Genomic DNA, 23,571 nt, shown 5'->3' on the forward strand with positions numbered 1-23,571 from the left:
ACAATATTGACTGAAAATATAAACTACTCATAAATTATGGTTAACCCCACAGCAACATAATCTTTCCTATTTTTATAAAAAAAAATTGATAAGAGACTTAAGTTTTTATGTTATTTTATTGTTCTAATAATGCTCTCTAATTAAAGTTTAACTTAATCTAGGGGGAAAAAACCACTCAGATAGTGATGAAAAGTTCTAGCATAAAAGTATGTGGAAGAGAATTGAGGCTGAAAATTGAGGAAATCAAATACAAGACTCTCATATAAAGATCAGAATTGTATTCTCACCTCCCTCTTGTTGTAAGAGGTGTTTCTTTGCTTTACTTATTTTATCTTACCATAAATTCACTGGATGTTCTCATAACAAGGAATGTGAATCAAGAAAAAATGTGCAGAGTAATATACCAGGCAATAACTGGAGTGGACTTTTGTACTGCCTGCCTACTTGTTAGTAATAACCATCTAATTCTAGATGCTAAGATACAGTTTATTCAAAGATCAAGAAATATTTTCAAAGGCACCATAATTTTTTAAATGATCTGCAAAATAATTTTGATGACAATGTTTTCGGTTTGGAGATTTACCCCTAAAGAAAGGATTAGACAATGAAAAAGTGGGACATTAATATTGATATACATACTTTGTAAGCTATACCAGTGTACATATACTTGAAATATATTTTTCCTCTTATCTAAGTTTAGATTGATAGAAACACAAATATTGAAATGATCATAGGAATAATATATAAATATGTTCTTTGGTAATAAGATATGCATTCAACATAGTTTCCTATTTCTTCATATTTTATTTCACCTCCAATATTCCCCAATTGAAAATTTTATGTGAACTAGTTCATTGATCATATGCAACCAACTTCATCATTTGAAATGCTTGAAAGGGTTCGAAAGATCATCACATACCAGAAATAAAATGTGAGCTAAGTTCTTTGGAAATAAACTATCATATATCTATACCAAATTGCTCTTTTTCATGAAAATGGCTTATATAATTTGCTGATGTTATTTTCCTTATAAATAATAAAAAATTACTCATATAAAGTAGTGTTTATTCTACGGGTCATAAATGGTGTTTCGAGAGGTCTTTGAATCTCCTGGAATGACATGCAGAATATAATGATATAAACTTTCGAGTATTTTTCTGAAAGAAGAACTTTATCTTTCAACCACTTTGCAGTTACATGAGCCTCTAAAATATGAGTACAAATAATATATAGAAAAGAGCCAACAAGTCCACAGTGAAATCGGTAATGAAATTAATGAGATTTCAGAAGAGTTTTTTACAGATGGCTGTCATTATAATGTTAAAAAGGGGAAAAATAAACTTAAGATATATTTTATGTTGGATCAACATTATTTAAACTTCCATGTGCTTTAAAATTCATGGTAAGTGATTTTAAGAACAGGGATCTATGACTGAAATAACTTTAGGCATGTCTCTAGAAGTCAGATTTTTAAATGATTGAACTGATTGATTGCCACCTCATGTGCAGAATTTCAGAGATATCAAGGTGACGAATCAACTCGCTTAAATTTGTCTTAAATCTTCTCTGAAATAAAGTGGAGGAAAAAAAAATAACATTTAAAAATTGAACTAAAATGACCTATGTCTCCAGAGAGATAGCCTAACGTTTCTTAAATGTACATTTTCATGAAATGTAACTTTGAGCAAAATGGCAATGCTCTTAACATGTTATATCTAATACAAATACATGCTGTACACTACAGTGAGGGCATTTTGTTGCTCTGTCAATAAAAGCTGCATCATCTAGCCCTTTACCTTTCAATCAGATGACACTGGCAAGACAATATTTTATTAGAGAAGTAGAACTTGTTAGAGAAGGAGGTTATTGTTATGGAATGTAAGCCTATTAAAGCTGTAAATTTATCTTCACATATGTCATGTAAGATGCATTAGAACCCATTAGATGCAGGTATAAGCTAAACATTAATGGAGCTATTGTTGATATCTCTTCACCACAATATCCTCCCAGTTGTGTGTGCAATGCCTCTGAACAGGGCTTTCTCCTAAATGGTAGACCATTCTAAATGATATGCAATTAAGAAATGTGCTATTCTACTGCATTAAAGCACAAGCCAAATGCAAGTTATAGCATCCATTTCCAGGACAGCTTTGCAAGTGAGAGAATGTGCTTAAGAAGGAAGCAATCACTTACTTTATAATAACAGTTTAAAAAACTGATATTTACAATCCAAGTAGTCTAGCTAGAAAAGCTTTCTTTCAGCTCATGGTAGTTATCTTGACAACTCAAAAAGTAAGTTCATTCTTAAAGAGCATTGAATCTTAGGTTAGAAAACATTGCATAAATCTTTTAATGTTAATTTCCAGACTCCTAAAATGGCAACAAAAATACCTGTGTTGCAAGAATGATGAGAATTATTTACAAAGCTTTGTAAGAAGCAAGTACTATGCAAATATGATAATCATTAGTACTAGTACATAATTAAAAGTACTAAAGTATGTTTGGTCATCAAATTAATATTGGCTTTTCTACACTCATCAATGACATTGTGTTTCTCTCCTCACCTATATAAAGCATCATATATTACAAATATCTTGAAGACATATAAGTCAATTATAAAATTCTTTTAAAAAGATGTTTAAAACCTCTAAATTATTAAGTATCATTTACTTAAAGGGAAATCACAGATCAAATTTTCAAAAAAATAATGAGTTATGAAGAAAAGCTATTATTTTCTATTTCAAAATGACTTCACTGTATTTAAAGTATATAGGTCCTGTCTTCTCAAGTTTCCTTTCTGGGAAGGAGTTTCTGAAATTCATTAGTCCATATAAAAAGAATATGCAGTGATTTATAAAAAGCATTGTATCTACCCCACTCTTCAATTAGGAGTAATTTCTCAATCCAAAATGTTGGAGCTGAGATGTCACCAGTAATTTTCATGGTTTCTGATTCTGACTTCAGCAGCAAAGAACAAATCATATAAATTTCCTTTGCTTTGTACACACTTCAGCAAGTAGCAAATAATACCTGTCCTATTACAGAGAAGCTTGCAGATAACAGATCTCATCTATTCCTCATATTGTAACTGTCCAGTTACATATATGAGGAAGATATAAAAAGGATCAGTAAGCTGAGGCTCACATGGCTTCAAGGATCAGAGCCGGAACTTAAATCAGATTCCAAATGACGTTTAGAGTCCAGGCCATCATCCCAAAGCTGCCCAAAGTGTGATCGCTAATCCATAACCAAGTGTCTACGTGGGGAGAAAAGTACCGTTTTAAAGTTTCTATAACTCAGAAAAGAAGAGATTCAGCTATGTGAGAGGAAAAAGCTAATTCACTCTGTCTACACTAATGTATCATGTTAAACACTGTTCTTTGTACATCTAACAGATGCAACTATCTTTGTATGAGATAATTAAACTCCCTTGGAAAGAGTTCAAGACCAACCCACATTACATTGGATTTTATAATACAGTTAACTAATATTGCATTAGATTTTAGCAGAATCATTATGTACTATGGTAGCAATTGGAGAAAATCAGCTTGTAAGAAATTATGCTCTAACTACAATGTTTGTGTGCAAGAATATCAGAATTAAATTTGAAAGATTCTTCTAATATTTCCAATATTGTACTCAGGTTAAGTGCATTCCTCATTGAGAGGAGTTAGGAACCAAAATGTAAGCCTTTGTTTGCTAGCTACCTCAGTATTTCCATGTAAAGCATAGTTATGCTGCCACTGTGGCCTTTTAATCTCTTTACTGGGGGGATGGGGTAGATATCTTTGTTAAAAAGACAGTGTATCATACATCACTGCTGCATTAATTTTAATTAGCAAATAAAATAAGTGTCCATAAATAATAGACTGAATAAATTATGAGACATCCAACATGAAATTCTACCCAGCCAAATGAAGTAGCTCTCCTTGTGTTTATTAAGTGAATAAAGCAAGAAATAGAACAGTGTATATGGTAAGAATTTATTTTGTAAATCAAAAGGATACACACATGCACACACATATAAATGTATCAAAAGTTATTTAAACAAGCATACCTCACTTTACTGTTCTTTGTTTTATTACTTCACAGACATTGTGTTTTTTACAAATTGAAGGTATGTGGCAAGTGTATAGGAGCCATTTTTCCAACAGCATTTGCTCACTTCCTGTCTCTGTGTCGCATTTTGGTAATTCTCGCAATATTTCATACTTTTTCACCATTATTATACTTGTTATTGTGTTCTGTGATCTTTGATGTTACTATTGCAAAAAGATTAAGACTTGCTGAAGGCTCAGATGATGGTTAGCATTTTTTAGCAATAAACTGTTTTTAAATTAAACTATGCACATTGCTTTTTTAAGACACAATGTTATTACACACTTAATAGATTTCAACATAGTGTAAACACAACTTTTATACATACTGGGAACCAAAAAAAATTATGTGACTTGCTTTTGTGTGATATTCTCTTTTTCGTAGCCCATTTTAAAATGAGACTCTATATATTTAATGTGTGTGCATGAGAGAGAGAGAGAATATATGCCTGGACAAATCTAGAAGGGTTTTAAAAGTCTAGTGGTAGCAGTTACCTTTGTGAATTAAGGAGATCTGGAAGCTAGAAAGGCAGGATGATTCTGTATAATCTCTTCTTCATGATTTGAATTGTCCATCACATGTAGATGTTTACACGTGTACAATCATATATACACATACACATTATATACATGTACATATATGCTTATATACATATACACACAAATATATATATAGTGTGTGTGAGAGGGGCCCCCAAATATCACCTGCTGCTTCCCTTCCTCTTTCTTTGCTTCTATCACTTGAAAACCCTCAATTTCACATCAAGACAATTTTCATTTGTTTTATGGTCTAATGAATTAGATGGTTGATTTCCTAACTTGAAGCAGTGGGAAATACAAAGGTGGCAAAAAATAAAAGCACAATTACAGGCTGAGACCATGAGTAAAATGCTGCCCACGTGAGGCACTGAGACTAAGGACCACTCCTTAGAGAACACCTAGGCAGAAGAAGGAGTTGAACATGATTATCCATTGCTGAAGCACTCCCTTATGTGTTCTAAACATCACCTTCTCAATCCAAAGCAAGTGTTACCTGACAAAAAAAGGTCTACACAGAACTTCCAGGTTATTACAAAGAGATTTCACTACCTTTCCTGGTGCACTCCTTCTGGAGTGTGTTGATTAATATGATTAACGTTAGCATTTTAATTTAATTTAGCATCAACTGTTGAATGTCGACTATACATAAAGCATTTTGTTACATCCTTGGGGTATATACATGGACAAAGAATGATGTCTCTGAGCTAAATTAAAGATCTTTGAAATTCAATATTACTTGACTAATTATTTAAATATCGAAAGCAAATCATATATATAACTTGCCCATGGACACTCAGCTCCTAGGTGTCAGGGCAAAGACTCCAACTCATGAATGCACAGATGCCTGGCCCTGGTCACGTGGCCCTGCCTTGTCGTTATATCATAGGTCTAATAATAGCCAGTGAGTGGCTAAGTGTCCAGATTTTTGCTGCAAAGCAAAGAGATAAGTATAGAGGTGTAAAGAAGTCAATTAAATTCTCTTTAAAATCTTGTGAAAATTTCTATTTAAACATTTTTAGCATGTTCAACAATGTAAGATACAGCTTTTCAGAAAGTAGTGTCATCAGACACAATCTGTATCAGAGTCTATGTTAACAATCACTGCTAAGGATATTAAGAGCATCTAATTGTGAGTCTGTATGAGACAAAATTGAGGAAATTTTTTAAAGGTTGTCAGGTGATGGGGCTGACATTTTAATCACCTTCCCAAAATGTTTATGACAGGGCTTTCCCTGTCACATCAGATGACACGGCTGAGGAATATTTACCCTACTGTGAGCTGGCTTTACTGCTGTTTCTGTGAAAAGAGAAGTCAGAGGGGATGATCATCCTTCTCATCTAACATGCTGACACAAATTTCAAAAAGCCTCATTCCTTCTAAACTAATGGTGTCATACGTGGAAAACCGTTGCCATGGTTTATCGTAGTGTTTTTCTTTGCTAAAAGGGATTCCATGATCAAATAATATTGGAAAAATCTGAGTTCAATGAAGTTAAACAAGTATTTAGCTTTATTTGATGTATTTTGGTCTGATTTTCCTGCAGGGCTGCTCAGAGCCTTTAATATGCAAATACGAATTGTGAAGCTACAAGTGAGCTGAGTGAGGTTTATATGAAGCGTTTCTCAAATTTATTATATGACAGAAGCTTTGTCCCTCCATTTTTTTTCCTTTTTAGGGGGTGAGGCAGGGGAGAAAGACCTGAATAAAAGAAGCAGCAAAATGGTTGAGAACATTAGTCCTTGAGTGACCTGCTCTGTCACTAACAAGTAATTTGAGGGGGAAAAAAAAGCCAGAACAAAAAGCAATTCAGTGTCACAGATAATGGAGAAATGATACTAATAATACAAATTGGAAGAACTCCTATTACTAATTCTTTTCACAAAGCCAGGATGGAGTCCACTTCTTGTTTAGTTCAGTAGAAGCCACAGATAGCCAGACAGACATGAGATGCAGTTTCATCCCAAACCGATTCAAACTTCTGGTTCTGACTGCAAAAAAGAAAAAAAGAAAAAGAAAGTTTCATAATGATTTGGCAAAAAGTATTAAACTAAATCCTAAGATAAGGCTATGATTATATTAAATAGCAATTGAACACTGTGATGAATTTGTAAATAAAGGACACCAAATTGTACTGAAGTGCCTACTGCTTTTTATATCTAGCTCTTTTTAATTCAGTTTTGGTTTTTCTGTTGTTGTTGTTCTTTGGGGTTTTTCGCAAACTAGTGGCAAAAATTACTGCTGCGTATTGCTTTCGTTAAATTTCTTAATCCAGGAATAGCTTTTGTGAGATGTTTATTTTAAGTGAAAAAAATCATTCTTTAACCTGCTGAAACTTGGATATTTGGATAATGAGGAAAGGCCCACTGATTCACTTTCTGGATGGCAGTAGTTATTAACAAAGGCTATGCATTACAATCACCAGGGAAACTTCAGAAATCTGTACCAGTGTCTCTGCCTCACCTCCAGAGATTTCAAGTCTTGGACTGGGGACATCGTATCAGTATTTTTTCAATTTCCCAGGTCCACTGCCCTAAGAGGATATAAACTATTTCACCAGTGCTGAAATTACAAATCTAATCATAAACTATCAAAAATAATTAAGGTACAAGAATCTACAAGCATAGAGAAAGATTTACATTATAAAATTATTTATTTGAATTACTGCTCATTATTTATGTATAATTAACTAATTGTAGCAAAGAGGAAAAATAGCAAATTTAATTATTCTCAGTTAAAAAAATCAACCAGGAATGAAGTTGACGTCTCTGAAACATTGTCAATAGCACTTGATCTACAAATTAAACACTTAATGTTCAATACATTTATTACTTACTGATAATAGGTGTATTTTATGTTAATAAATTATCAATAAAAGCTGAATATTTATCTTAAATTATTCTTGTTCTGGAATAACTTCTCCCTCCCCCATTCAAGCTCTGAGCAATTTCATACTTCTTAATGATGTCCTTTCCATGTGGGGAAAACAACTTTAAAAAAAAATCTTTTCTGGAAAAAATCTTATGTGCTATTTCTACCTAAAAATATGACAACTTGACTTTATCCCTTCTAAGTCAATTCTAGAGTGTGTGTGCCACAAATAAACTGATTTAGCTCAGGATATTGAAAGCAAATATTGTGTAGTATTTTCAAATAAGAGATTTTATAAATTCATGATATGATTGAATTACATTACTAGTAATCATATAATACACAATGCAAAGTACAATCCATAGAGCTAGTTTTAAATTCAATTCTAATAAGTAAACAGATTTGACTCTGCTGGGGGGAAAGCTGAAGCACTAATCCAATCACTAATCTAATCTTCATTGCCATAAAAATTAAGGCCCGTCTACTTCCTTGGTACTAATGACGAGGCTAAATAATTCATATATTTTTATTTATGTATTCAATAATATGATGCTCTGTTCGGTGAATGATGTTCTTCTGCCACTTGGTGGTGCTTGCCAGTTTCAGAATTTGTTTCTTGGTGGCACTGTAACACTGAGTACAAAGTAAGCTGAACAAAATCACAGCATTCCTACTGGAAAGGCTTCGCTTCAAACTGTTTAATAATTTAAAGAACCTCTGTGGAAGCTACAGCATTTGTTAATCAGTCACAACCAGTAATTAACTCCTTTGGAGTTTTAAGTTACTTTGGGTGAAATGTCTTAGGAAGAGTACATATTATTAGAAAGCATGCCAAAAATTTACTTAGCAGAGAATTCAATAACAGTTTTACTTGGCTAAGAGGTTCTGTAAAATTCTGCTTCTGTAGCCAAGCACTGATACCCTAGCAGGTCCTGTTTCATTATCATAATTCCTGTGTAAACACTTTTAAGGACTTTGCCTTTAGTTCCAACCATGGTTTATTTTCGTAAGCCTGATTAGTTACCACCCCAGCCTTGCTATGGAAAATGACATGTCCTCACTTTGAACTCCGGAGTTGTTAAATCTTGATCTATATTAAGCGTGTATTTATGTTGCCCTCGCTGCTGAGAGAATGCGGCAGAAAGACATCTCTGATTCCTTGTTTTTGCAATATCGTCTGGCAGCTCTATCTAATGGGCATTCTGTTTCCTTAAAGAATTTAGCTGCGCTGTCTAGAAGCCGATTTTCTGATGCCTCTAACGTCTAGTCAAATTGATCTGTTTTAATGGAGTCTTCGTTGGTGAGGAGCGAGATGCCACCGACTAGAATGCTTGGATCTGCTGCTTAATTGCCAGGAGCGAGAGACACTGAGATTTCAGAGATTTAGAAATCTTTGTAAGTGGGCGGGGTGGGGGGGGGGTGGAATCTCGGGGCGGAGGCGGAGATGTAAGATAAAGGGATGGGTTTCACACAGGAAAAAAAAAAGAGATTTCTTTGAGGTACTGAGGTGCTGCACGATCACACCTCTCAAAGGAGAAGTTAAAAAGCAAGGAAGTGGGAGGAGGTTGGAGGTTAAAGTACTTAGAAGGATAGCTCGGGTACAATTTGTTTTTCTGGTCGTGTCTGCAAAGGACAGATAGTCCCTGTTTGCGAAGTGTATTGGTGCCTCTTTTAAGTGATTGGGAATGGACCCTAATGGCCTGAGATGCTATCATATAATGCTCTTCTAAATTCAGGAGACACGGTGAAGGGAGAAAGGCAAGATTTAAAAAGAAAAAAAAAAAAAGAGAGAGAGAGAGATGAGGACTCTTGAAATGGAAGAAAGAGAAAGAAAGGAAAAGAGAGAAAGATGAAGGAAAGAAGGGAGGAAGGATGAGAGGAAGAGATAGAGAAGGGAGGGTAAGGAAAAAGAAGGGGGAAAAAATCCTGAATCACTGAACAATCACACAGAATAAAAAATACTGAATAATCACACACAAAAAAGAAAACTCATCCAAAACACTGCAATAACGACCCGGGTCACAAGAGAAAGATGCTCTTCTCCGTGTCCTGAGACGCTCTGGGTCCCGTTACTAGGGACTAAAACACCATTAGGCTAAAGAGTGTCTAACTGCGTGAAGAATGCAGCAGACGGAAGGCCGATCCCACTATGCGGCTTGCCGGGCGCTGGCTGGAGCCGAAAAGGAAAGGCGCAGAACGCGAGACTCTTGCGGAGTTAGACCTTCTTGTCTCGCCCAGGTTCCTGGAGATCCAGCAGAGACCTGCGTAAAGCGCCCAAGGCCACTACCCTCGCTGCCCAAGGGAGCGGCTCTTCTGGGACGCCGCTTCCGGGCGGGTGCGCCCGGCAACCCACCGTGGCTGGTGCAGAGGAGCCTTCCCTTCCTCACTCTGACTTGTCCCGACTAAACCTGACCTTCGAAACACATTTGCCCGCACCTTTCAGACAGCCACGCAAATAGGCTCCCGGCTGGAGAGGGTAGCGTGCAAAGGAGAGGGCTTCAAACCTTCGTCTCCTCGGGCTGTGTCGGGGCTGTAGGGGTGCCAGGCAGGGGAGGAGAGAGAGAGAGAGAGAGGGAGAGAAGGAAGCGGAGAGAGCCTGGAAGGCTGGCTGAGCCAGCTGGGCGAGCTGCCTCAGGTTCGCAGGCTCCTGTGGGAACTGCTGCTGCTTCCAGGCCAGCCAGAGCTGTTCTCACACCACCGCCTCTCACCCTCTCCTGCTTCCTGCTAGTCCCTAGAGAAACGTCCGTGGGCTCTCCGCGGCAACATTCCCAGCCTGTATCCCGTTACAGCCAGGCGGCGCGCTCCCGCACGCTGGAGCGCAGGGCACCAGCAGGACGCCCTCTCCTCCGTGCCCGCTCTCCCCTCTCCGCCCTGCTGCGACCGCTCCTCGGCCACCTCCGCCCTCACCAGCTCCAGCTCCGAGAGACGCCACCCCGCCGCGGCTGGCGGTCGCAGCCGGGGGTCACGCACCAAAGAGGGGCCCTAGATAGGACCAGCTCTGGGTAGGGGGCGTCCTGGGGCGGAAAGTGAAAGGGCAGGTGGTGTTTAAAGGTCTGGGAGTCGTCCGTCCTGAGGCTCGCGCTTCTCACTTGAGCCATCTCGGCCTAGCCCCACTCGGGCCAGTGCCTGGTGAGCGAGCCCATCTGTGGCATCCGCCGTCGTCTCCTCCTTGCACCTCCTCGCCGACCCCTCCCTCTCGGGACCTGCATCCCGCTCCGCCAATCAGCGCTCGGCTGCTTCTTCCCACGTGATCCCGGGCGGGCTAAGGACCTGCTGCTTCCCAAACGCCAGAGGGATGCGGGCGGCAGAGCGCGAGAGGCGGCTGCTGGGCTGCGGGGCGCTTTGACTCTCCCTCCATCCAGCCTCCTTGGGCTCCTGTCCTCTGCCCTCCGGAGTCCGGTCTCCTCTTGCTGCCCTAGCTTGCAGAGCCCTCTGCTTATGGCAGCAGCTTCCCGCGTCTTCCGCGCGGCTTCTCAGAGGAAGACCCTCTCGCTCCCAAGGCTGAGTCGGGTCACTGGATGTTGCTGAAACTCCGGAGATCATGCGCGGGTTTGGCTGCTGCTTCCTCGTCAGGTGCCACGACCACCGCCGCCGCTTCTGCTGCCACCGTCCGCGGGATGCTCAGTAGCCCGCTGTCTGGCCCCCGAGATCTTGTGTTCTTCGGAAGCCGTTTGCTGCTGCAGAGTTGCGCGAACTAGTCATGGTGCTGTGGGAGTCCCCGCGGCAGTGCAGCAGCTGGACACTTTGCGAGGGCTTTTGCTGGCTGCTGCTGCTGCCGGTGATGCTACTTATCGTAGCCCGCCCGGTGAAGCTTGCAGCTTTCCCTACCTCCTTAAGTGACTGCCAAACGCCCACCGGCTGGAACTGCTCTGGTAAGTCCAGAACCCCAACCCTGGACCCCTTAACCCCGCAGGGGAAACGCGCGTTTCCAGTACAATTCAACCTTTCCTAGTGCGTCTCCCCAGCCCCTTGCCTCCAACGGCCCCAAACCCCTGAGACCACCAAACCCCCACCCACCAGAGGACAACAGAGAACTGTTTCAGGCCGCTCTGGAAGGGGGACGGGGGCTCTAGGGAGGACAGAAAGTGCAAGTGTAGGAACCTTTGCATCCTTGCTCTTAAATTGCAGCTGTGAAGATTTTAAGAAATATTACATGGGATGGTTTTGTGGATCCACCGAAAAGAGCATCAGTCCTTAGGGAAACAAAAACAGAACCCTTTCTATCTTTAAAGAAAAAAGTCTAGCTAAAACGAGCGAGAAATAACTTTATGAGAAAGAACCAGTAAGAAAGCAATAAATCAGTTGGTGACTGCAGGAGAAACACTGATTCCTGGCAACAGTGCCACAGAGGTTGCACTGGTCTGGCACTAAAGACCAGGTTAAACAGATTCTAAAGGAGCTTCGGTTTCAACAGATACAGTTTCTCTCTCTCTCTCCCTCTCTCTCTCTCTCTCTCTCTCTCTCTCTCTCACACACACACACACACACACACACACACACACACACACACACCCCTTCCTCTACTTGGCTGAAAAGACGTCGTTTTTGCATCCCTGAGATGCCTTTCTCTTGCCTCCTAGATGGTGGAAGGAAGTTGAGAAAAGAATCATGCGGCGCTCTCCCAGGCCGGGGTGGGCAAGAGCAAGGCCCGGCAGGCTCACGCGTAGGCGGGCAGAGGGTGGAACCGACCCCACTGGGCGCTGACTCCTCCATTTCTGGGCAGGCTTCCTTGGAGTGCGTCAGGCGCTTCTTGCTTGCTCGGATCCCTTCAGAGTCTGAACGAGAGAGCTTGGCAGGCTTTGCTCTACTGAAGCCTCCTAATTAAATAGGGCCCAAGGATGGAAGTTGCTGCACTCGTCCGAGCTAGCTTCGTATTTCAGTGTGATAGCCCGTAGTATAATGTACCGGGAGGGATTGTGGTATGATTTCATTGGCATTTTAAACTCCATTAACATGCCTGAGTATGTCTCCTAGGTCTGGTCTGTTCTAGTTTTGGCAAATGTGTATGTAATTATTCATTCTCTGTGTATACGATTCTGCTGAAGTTGAATCTAGCTCCGAATAAAGTGGCTTTCAGGGATGTATGTGAGCAGAAGTGTATGTAACTTTGGAGAAGAGGAAATGACCAACTGTAACTTACAGGATGAAAGAATATGTAGTCCTGGGTAGTTAGTGAAGTAAATTTCACAAGGAAAATTATTATGTATCATTGTAGTTTGTGCTTTTTGAAGACAAGTTGAGAGTTGCAACCCTATTAGACTGGGGTCAATATATCGCCTTTGTTCTGTTTTTGGCAGTTTCTAAATTCGGGATTTTTATGAAACTCAACATGTTTTCTTTAACTTATTTGTGGCTCCTGTCTGCATATATGTTATTTTAGAAAAACTAAGTTCCACTTTGCAGGTGCCTAATCACTTTTTAGGTGCTTTATCATAGTAATATTAAGCAATCTGCAAAATCAATTGTTTGAAATGTTGATAGCTTTGTAGCCCAACATGACTAGTTTGTTTCATCCCTAACTATGGTACTGTTTTAGGAAATAACTAACTTAAATATGAAGTTGGGGTTGGCAATCAAGAAATTTATTGGTGCCAGATATCTTACAGGGATCTGCAAAAACTAAAGAAAATAAACTGGCTTTCCAGGCAGATTGTCAAGAACCTGGCACTCACCCCCCTCCACCTCTGTTAACTTGGAGGTGATCAATCTTCATTTGAGCCAGACAGACCATCAGAGAAAACACTGTGCCTGTTTATCTTTATTATTGGGGCTTTGTTTCCTCTTTGTCTGGAAAAATTCCAAATATGGGGTTATTCCAGGCCTTAAAGCGAAAGAATGAGTAAAGATGGAGCAATGGTAAAATGGCATTCAGAGACCATCATCAGCCCTTTTCTAAAATGTAGAGTTTGGGGGCCATAAACTATAGTCTACTTAATGAGAAAAAATAAGTAAGCTAAGAAACCAGTGTTAAATCCTCATTCACCACTGCCAGTATTAACCCAAGCTAAAATAAAACAGCATCATCAAAAAAGAGCATTAAAAGACAGTTGACTAAAAAAGAAATGTGAAAAAAAGAAACAAATATTAATCACTTAATTAGACTTTTTTTAGGTTATCAGTAAAGAATGACCTTGCAGTACAGCGGTGGTTGTCGGAATTAAAATTTAGGGCAATTCTTTTAAAGCTTCAAGATATTTCTTTTTTGTTGTTGTTGTTCAATTCTTCAAAATTTTTAAATGACTGGAGTGTTCTCTTTAAATTTGAGGCTATGATGACAGAGAAAATGATCTCTTCCTCTGTGACACCAACACCTGTAAATTTGATGGGGAATGTTTAAGAATTGGAGACACTGTGACTTGCGTCTGTCAGTTCAAGGTAAGAGTTCTATTTGCATCTTCCAATTCATTAATGAGACTACAAAGCAAAGATCTTCCTTTACAGCCCATCACTTGGCAACTTATAGCTGTGCAAGCTAAGAGGAAAGCTGGCAACAGAGCCAACCGATGTCAAAATCGCTTTTTGGAGAAGTGTAGGTGCCACAGTCATAAATGCTGCTGGAGGTAGAATGCTTCAGGTTGTTCTTTTTGGTGTGCCAAAGGAAAATTATGTTTCTGTGCCCCTTCTAATGTGCATTTTACAAGTCAGCTACTGGGGGTAATAGTCAAAATCACTGGTAGATAAGGAGTGTGGATTTCTACTTTGGTTATTTCTATCGGTGCTCTGATCTTTTGATCATATTGCTCTGTTTTAATGGTCTTGGGTTTTATTATCCTGGTAATCTGGTTAAGTTTTTAAATGAACTCTTTATGAATGAGACTTCAAAACTACCGTGCTAGTTCGGAAATCATGACATTTATTAATATATGTCAACTTTTCGTGGATACCACATTCACTTACAACTGACTCTCTCAGGAATCTGAAACAGTGCAAATAGCCACAAGTCATTTTATAAACATGAGAAAGACGTGTTTTGCCTCATGTTAAAAAAATAAATAAAAATTAAAAGAAAGATTGCAACAGTGGTATCATCAAAAGTAAATTATTAGTATTTATTAAAGGTGGAACTCTCAATGTCATTATTATAGTCATCATCTAACAAATGCTTTCTACCATGTAAATTATAAACCTTTTTTCTCTCAATATATTTATGTAATTCAAATATTAGAGATGCTGCACTGATATCTTATATTCACCTCTGAGTGTTATTGAATTACTTTTTAAAATATACATGAAATATAATGTAAGGGTCAACCCGGAAATATTTGCATAAATGAAACTATATTCCTGAGATCAGGGAAAACTTTTCCAAGTCTATAAGCAAAACTAAAAAAAAAAAAAAAGTTTTTAAGGAAATAAAACATTAGAACTCAAATACAGGTCTAAACTTTGTTACGGTACAGCTGTCTCTCAGCATCCATGGGAACTGGTTTCAGGATCACCATGAATACTCAAATCCGTAGATTCTCAAGTCCCTTATATAAGATTATGTAAAATTTGTATAAGATGTATGCACATCCTCCTGTACACTTTGTCATCTCTAGATTACTTATAATACAATGTAAATGCTATGTAATCAGTTGTAAATACAATGCAAATGCCATATAAATAGTTGCTGGTAAGTGGCAAATTCAAATTTTGCTTTTTGGAACTCTCTGGAATCGTTTTCCTAGAATATTTTCTATTCAAAGTTGGTTGAATCTGTGGATGTGGAACCCGCAGATTTGGAGGGCCAACTGTATGTAATATTTAGAATTGTTGGTGAAATTTAAATATTTCAGATTGAATTCAACCTCCCAGTGAGAGAGAGAAGGGAATTCACATTTAAATATAGTTTGAATAGCTTATAGATAAGCTAAAAACTTCTGGGACATCATTTTTTTCTTTCTAAGAAAAGCAATAAACAACTGGTATTTGTCAAGTGTGCCACCACCTAGTGGGTAAACATTGCTGTGCCCATGCTTCAGTCTTTCTTAGACCATAGTCTAGTGTTGGGAACATTAATACGTATTTAATATGCGTGCAACACCACCTTCTAAGGTCTCCAGCCACACTGAACAATGTAATTATGTTCTTTCAAGGAGCTACTCGAGAGAGACGGAGCATAAAAACTCTCTAAGTCATACTTCCCCCAAACACTAACTAAAGGGAAAGTACAGTTAGATAAGTCATTAATTAAAAAGCCCCAGGATTTTGTGGATGTTTTTCCCCTTTCAGTTTGTAATTCCCCCAAATTTGTCTTCTTTTCAATAACCACAGGTAGACATAAGAAGTGAACTCATAAACAGTATAAAATGAACCAAGGAGAATGTTCCACAGATGGAAAGCCATAATCATAACAAGATTTTGCCAACAGAGAAAAAAAAAGAAGAGTTCATAAAACTCTAAATGAATGCATGTTACTGAAAGGAAATGTATAAGTTTCTTATTAAAGAAATTGTGTTCAGTTTTCAGGTTCCACAAAGGGTTTTGGTAAATCTTTTATCAACAGAGGTATTTATTTTTTTCATACATTGGTCAGCCAGTTACGTTTGTCATTAATTTAAATAATTGTTGAATGGAATAGATTAGGGGAGGGCAATGAATGCAAATTTGAGTAAGAAACTAAAATGTAAATTTCCGCTTCCTATTGCCTGTAGCATTTGAAATTTACTACTAGATTACTGTTGCTATTAGTCTGTGCTTTGCAATAGTTGTCAGTCTGTCAGAAGAAAATAAGCATTTCCCTAGTGGAAAATTTTAGAGTTTACCCATACCGGGAATATTGAGTGGCTGAATTAACTTCAAGTTCAAAGAAAATGTACAAGTTGTGGAAAGAATTAAGAGATAAGATATTTTTACGCTAGGAGTATCTTGACTCAGTACTTTCCAATGAATTTGAGATTTTCTTTGCCCAGTATCTGATGAAAAGGGAGATGTCCTGAAAATCTGTTTTCCTATATACTATTCTAAACTAGCTGAGGTCATCTACTCTCTGTTTCTTCTGCTTTCAGATACAAACCCCAATTTTTATATTCAAAATGGGATGCAACCATGGTCTTTTTGGTAGAGAAATAAATTTCAAAGAGAAATGGGTGTATGTGTGTATATGTTTTTTAACGTGAATTATTATTGGAGCACTGAGGTGAACAAGTATTTATCTTCACCTCTCTTAGATGATTTAAAATAAACATCTACCCTTCAAACACATCATCTCATTTATTTTTCACAACTGTGTGAAATAATTATTTTCTCCTCCTTTTACAGATGAGGAAAATAAAAACCCATAAATGTAAATAACTTACTGTTAATTGATGATCCCAAATCAAGAACCTAGGTCCTTTGACATCAAATCTCATTTTTTTCTAGGACATTATTCATGCAAATAAAAATATGAGTCACAATAACAAAAGCACCAACTTCTTGTAGACAACTCTTACATCAAAAGTAGTACAGCTAATTCTTGGGTGATGATATGAGTTCCAGAAATGGCCTGCAACCTCATGCATTCTGCCTTCCTATCTGCATACAAAATGGTATGCTGCCCATTATGATAAATCAGTTATGGGGATGAAAATTTAGAGACAGTCGATGGATGAAGGGATGGATGGATGGAAAGAGGAAAGAAGAAAGAAGAAAATAAGACCTATGTGCAGCTATTCATAGATAGAACTCGTCATGTCAATGAATATGTAATGATCAGTTATCACTTTATAGTTTCAAAATATGATGATGACTTATGTTTTTCAGGTATCATTCAATTTGAATGTGAAATATTTTAATTTAATAAGCCATGCTTTAGATCTGCAGTTGTTCCAGTTACTAGGACTGCATAACAAATTGCCCAGAACTTAGTGGCTCAAAACAATGAACATTTATTTAACTCATGAATTTGAAGTTGGACAGCGCTTTATGGAGACAGCTCATCCCTGCTCCCATTGGCATTAGCTGAGCGGCGGAGGGAACTCAAAAGGCTTGGTGTGTACTTCTCTCGGGGCTCTCCCCAGTGTATTGGACTATCAGCTGGGGACCTGGGTCCTTCTCCATGTGGGTCTCTCTGTTTGAACTGGCTTGGTCTTCCTCATAGCACAGTGGCTGGATTCTAAGGGCAAGCATCCAGAGAGAGAGAGAGAGAGCGCCAGGTAGAAGCTGTATCCTTTAATGACCTAGTCTCAGAAGTCATGCAGAGTCACTGTTGCCACAGTCACAGTCCTGCCCACTCTTTTCAAATCATAAAAATTTTCCATATGGAGAAATATAGTCACAGAGAAGTAAAAGTTACCTCTGGAATGATCAAAAGATTGGGACATATGCAGGATTTTTATCTTTTTTCTTTTTTGGAAAAGAAACATGCCATATCCTAAGCCATTATTCCGAAGCCTTTGACAACTGGGAATATAACAGAATTCACTTAACATCTGTGGAGAGCCTTCTCCATGCCAGATTCCATGGAAGGTGCCGACAATATATAAAATACAAGTTATGCATCACTTCTAGATGCTGAAATCTCAGTGAAAAGAAATCTTTACTAACCAAACAAGCAATAAATCACATGAAAAACTTCTCCCATAAATTTTTGGTTCATTTGTAACAAAATGAATTCCATATATCTTAGAGCATCAAGTCATTGAATCCACTCATTGACACGTTGCTGCTTTCTTAAGCAATGTGGGCATTTTGGAACAAAATCATTCACTGAAAAACACATATTTGGAAAATAAACTTTAGATTTTTAAAACATCTGAATAAAAACAGAATCGCTTTTCCCTGGAGAGGAAGTTTGGACAACACATACATTTATGAGCTTAACCATCTGGGCCCAAGTCTTGATTTTTCTCTTACCAGCCAACTATGTGGACTTTAGCATGTCACTGAACATCTGAATCTGTCCCTCCATCTGAAACTGAGCAGTATCACGATTAGCACTAAAAAATTATTTCCAATAACTTGGCATATTTTAACATAGTAGTTAGCTTACTTTTATACTTACGGTTATTCTGTTTTCCTAATTTTAGACATGCATGCTTTAGTGTCAATGTTAGATGGTAACTCTGCTAGTTGAAATACATATCATGAAAGGCAAATAATTTCTATTTCTTTTTATAAGTGAGTATTCCAAACCATTTTAAAACATGGCTCTGTTAATCCTCCCAAATGCCCCAGTTAACCATTTTAAATGGGGAAACTAAGCTATAAGCATGTTAGATATCTCATTGTTGAGGGATATATCCAAGGTCTTACACCGAAGCGGTGAGAGGAATGGGAGAATCTAGGACCAGACTGCCAGTCTTGAGCCTTAATGATTTAGAGTATGCTTCCTCTGTGTGTTATTCATTTTAATGAGTGCAAGTCATGGTACTAAGGGCCAAAAACATCGTGCTGATAATCTACAGTTAAGCTCTTTTCAACTCTGCACAAATCTCCCTTTTGGCTTGTGCATGGAACTTGGCAGCTCTGTTTTTAGCACTGTTCACATTTGGCTTACTGCATCCCTCAGAAGTGGCATATGAGCACTTTATCAGTTTATTTGATATTTTAAGATGCATATCAGCATTGTGTACTAGCACTTGACAGAGATCATAAATACTTCCCACCCCTCACTCCCCATCTACTGACTACATCTGAGTAATCTGCAGAAGTAGATGAGAAGAATAGAGAGGGAAATTCTAGGGATTAGAGAGGAGAAAATGTGGTGTGGACTCAATAATCTACACACAAAGTATTGACTGTAACCAGGGTTGGAGATGGAGATTTAAAGGTAACCCAGGACAAGAATGCTAGCACCCAAGCATGAGATGTTAACTAGCCCAGCCATTCACACTAATTATGACTCTCTTCTGCCTACTGAAAGGATCAGTAAGTCTACTGACTATAATACATTACCAGCTGTTCACTTCTTTCTGGTCTCTCTTCCATATTCTCGGATACTATTGTAGCGTTAGTGGGTCCTCATAAATCCTCCCTACATTCCCCTGTCCCTGGTCCTGAAGATAGCACATTTATCAAGCATTTATCCATCTACCTGCCTCCTGGCCATGGTTCTGACATGAGCACCACCCCCATTTATTGGGTATCCCTTCAGTACTGCTTGTTGGAAAATTCAACTCTTTACTGACATTTTTCTATTGCCTTTTTTTTTCAGTAATGATAAAGATGTTCAGTTTTATGTAGGTCAATTTTCAGATAAATATTTTGGAAAGCTTGTGGAACGCAGCCCTTACACAGGTATCACCTGGTTAGAATAGAGTTTGAATTGCCTAATAAATTAAAGATCCTTATGAGTGGAAAGTTCCTATCAAAATAGTTTTTAGAATATAATAATGTAGATTGACTGAGTCTGGGAGCTGTCACTGTGGAAAGGAATTATTATATAGAATCTTCCAGAATGTCTACATTAGAAATTGTAGTAATAAAGAAGATTTTTAAAATATATCATATTTAAAATATTTCATATTTAAAATATTTAAATCATTTTGATCATATTTAAATAATTTCTAGATAGATATGAGTTAGTATCTATATCACCTTGTTAGCAATTATAGTGATTGTAATCTGAGTGTCATACAATTTGAATTTACTATTGGGAGAACAATATATCACTATTAGTAAAAAATTATATTTAGGTTTTTCAATAATAGATGCAAAGTAAGACTCATAAAACTTTCATTTCAGGGAACGTTGTCTTATACCATTAAAAAAATGGTTACGATGTTAAGCCGTTATTACATAACGGCAAAGAGCAAGAGTTAAATGGTTGATTGGGAAGAAGAAAGTGCAAATACTCTAAGAGAATGCAGAGTAAGAAAATAAATCTCAGGTTTTTGTCATCAGATTTTAACCATATTGAGAATTTGCTCCTATTTTTGCGTAAATCCTTGAGCTAGATTTAACTTATGTTAGAATTTTAGGTTTATTATCATATATATTAAAGCCCTAGCCATCTCAGTAAATCATTGGTTTATTTTACATCTGTTATAAATTTGTAGCACATCAAAAATCCAAATATTTTAATAAGAAGTAGAAAACAGAAAAGTGTTTTCACATGCATGTGTATGTGTGATATGTGCTTTACTTTGTTTCTCTGGCATGAGAGTATTTATAAATAATCATCTTGATCATTACATTTGTTATAATTAAACAATGTAGCACATCACTCATAGTAATCGTGAGATAATCACATCACTGCTTTAATTAGCAGGTATAGAACACAGCCAAGTATCTCTAAAGCCTTAGAGTGTGATTATATTATGATGAGTATACCCTGTAGGTTGCCTAATTTCCATTGTAAAATGTGTACATTTTGTAATGAGGTTGTTTTCAAAATGAACTTTTGTCTTTATGAAATATATATTAATAGTCATACTTTTGAATAGTCAATCAAGTTTACATATAGTTCAGTAGTTGTTGACTTTTTTCCTGTATTTCATAGTCTCTTGTTTCTTTCTACGCTGTATCTGCATCAGGATCCAATGGTCTAAAGATATACAAAAAATTAATTAGTAATCCAAACGTCTTATACATATATTTATAAATTTGTAAAGATTCAGATTCAACAGGGAAAATACATATTAAGGAGTAACTCTGTGGCATTTCAGCTATATACTTCTGCTCCACAGATAGACATTACCTAATTTTGAATAGCTTAAATGTTGCAGGATGTTCTGATTTTTCCCACCACACCAGATGGGCTATCAGGAAAAAAAATTAAACAATATTGATACATTTGTTGTTATATCTTTTTATTATTACTTGTCCTATCACTTTGTTAGAATTGCCTGATCAATTTCAAAGCTGTTTTTCCCCCTATCTGAATCAAATGACCACATTGGCTTACTTGACATTGCTTTTGTATATCTTTGAATGATGCCCTTGCAAGGTCAAAGACTTAATGGATACAGTGGGACAATGGGGATCACTAAATATGAAGACAAGTGCTTTTTTCTGTAAATGATGATTTCTGCCCAAGGTGTCAGGAGCATGAAGACTCCTGTACTAACCATAGGCTTACCTCTGTGTGCTCCCCAGTGCAACAGTGACTATGTACCTGTATGCGGCTCCAATGGGGAGAGCTACCAGAATGAGTGTTACCTGCGGCAGGCTGCGTGCAAACAGCAGAGTGAGATACTTGTGGTGTCTGAGGGATCCTGTGCCACAGGTATGTATGTGATCCTGAAGACACCCTGAACCCTTCTGAATGGATTCTGAATCCAAGAACCCTGTCTTGCTATGTTTCCTGTTATGTTATCTGCAATTAAATAATTCAGACTATATATTGGCTAGACAAGCCTCTTATTCTTTTGTACAAAGCATGAATTATTTTTATTCTCTATATTTTTACATTTCAAATCACTTCTAGAAGGAAGAGAAATCTACCAGAAGGATCTCAGTAGATTTTAATACATATGTTATTTAATGAAATGCAGACAGTTGAATACTATAATTAGAGCTCTAGTTTGACTGCTCAGGTGCTAGATATATAGAAACCTTTCTAAGCATGAGTAAAACTTGTTTTGTTTGTTTGGAATAATAGCATCATCTGCTGGAGGGCAGTTTGCAGATTTGGATGGGGAAGGTGAGATGTGGCTAGCCTTAGCAGCTCTGCAAAATGCTCTTCTTAACATTTAACAGATTATGTTGAAGTTTGTCGGTGATGGACATAACTTCTAATGATGTCTGTCCTTTCAGCCAGGGAGTCCACGAAGCTTAACAGTTATATTGTATCGAGAATGCTGTAAGGACAGTGAGAAGGAAGAGTGTCTCCATATGCTCTTTAGCTTTTCAGGATTTTTGTGTACAATGGTTGTTAGAACTGAACGGCATTTCAGGAAGAAAAAGATTAAAAAAAACAAGAGGAATAAAGCCCCACTTGATACAGCAATGCTATAAAATGCAGCTGAGTTCTCAGGTTAGGCTTGAGCCACTAAAATCATGTATATTAAAGAAATTTTAGTGTCCCCTGATAGTTGTCCTTACCGGCAAATAAGCATCTTTCTGGAAAGTCATTATTTCTGAGGAATTGGACGATATAAGCATATTCAGGAAAAAAACAATAGTGATATAAAATAAGAACTTTCTTCAAAAATGGCACTATAGAATAGTGCCAGGGAAGGTCTATTTTACTGAAAAGTTCCTCTTAGATAATAAATATTTCTATTCGAGGGAATTATGTTAAAAATTATGTGTATGATGGCTGGGCAGGGTGGTAAATGAGCAAAGGGAAAGGGTCTTACTCTCTAAAAGATTATCTGAGACCTACTGATTGTTTAGTAGTTGACAATGTTCCAGGTTGTCCTGGTGACTACCGAAGTTCCTAAGAATTAGCAGAAGAGAAAGGTATCATTCTTCACGGACAGTGATGTAGGCTTTTGGGTTTTGGTTTTAGTTTTTAAGTCCTCTTTGCTCCTGCTTGATTCTCTGCCTCCCAGTGTGAATGCCCTTCCCACAAGGGTGACTGGGAGCAGTTTGGGCTGGTGCACCTCTTGTTTATTTGCTACAGCAAACAGATCACTGCTGCGCCATCTACACATGAGAAGTAATGAATGGAAGAGCCACCTGTGAGAGTCATTGGACCATCTCCCTCAGTAGGAAAGGAGGAGGACTAGTATAAGGATCAGTGGGCAGTAGTTATAATAAACAGTCACGCAGTTATGGTTGTGGTTAACAATGTTTGGCAGCAAAATCTCTCTTTTTCACTTGCCAGCTTCCAAGTTCTTGTCAGCGAATGCAGTCACATTCTTCTGATTCATTCAGTCTCTCCATTCTAGGCCTTAATATGTCGATTATACTATGAAAATACTTAACCAAGTAGAAAATTTAATCACAATTGAGTAATCCATCCCTAGCTCATTCACAGACCTAGATATCCGTGGGATTTAATTAGTAAGTCAGTCTTGCTGAATGCATCTTCCATGGACCTGTAAATCTAAAAGGGTTTTGATCTGAATAATGATGGAGGGATGGAAGTAATTCTGACTAACCAGGTCTGACTGTAAATAAATTGGAGTGCTGACTTTTGATCTAAAAGAGATTCTTGTTCTTTTCTTCATAGATTTTCCATTTATTTTTTAATGCTCTTTGGCACTGAGTGGA

At 37.8% G+C, this 23,571-nt stretch overlaps 1 protein-coding gene across 1 annotated transcript in view; it reads left to right on the forward strand.

Annotated features, from left to right (window-relative positions):
- The first annotated feature begins 10,801 nt into the window (after positions 1-10,801).
- TMEFF2 (transmembrane protein with EGF like and two follistatin like domains 2) overlaps positions 10,802-23,571 on the forward strand; it is a 223,558-nt gene continuing 210,788 nt past the window's right edge. The window contains exons 1-3 of the mRNA XM_006186808.3: positions 10,802-11,378; positions 13,772-13,881; positions 21,508-21,637. Of these exons, the coding sequence (XP_006186870.1) occupies positions 11,207-11,378; positions 13,772-13,881; positions 21,508-21,637 (412 nt within the window). The 5' untranslated portion in view covers positions 10,802-11,206. The remainder of the gene's footprint in view (positions 11,379-13,771; positions 13,882-21,507; positions 21,638-23,571) is intronic.

The sequence above is a fragment of the Camelus ferus genome, chromosome 5 (genome assembly GCF_009834535.1).
Source record: "Camelus ferus isolate YT-003-E chromosome 5, BCGSAC_Cfer_1.0, whole genome shotgun sequence".
Classification (NCBI taxonomy): Eukaryota; Metazoa; Chordata; class Mammalia; order Artiodactyla; family Camelidae; genus Camelus; species Camelus ferus.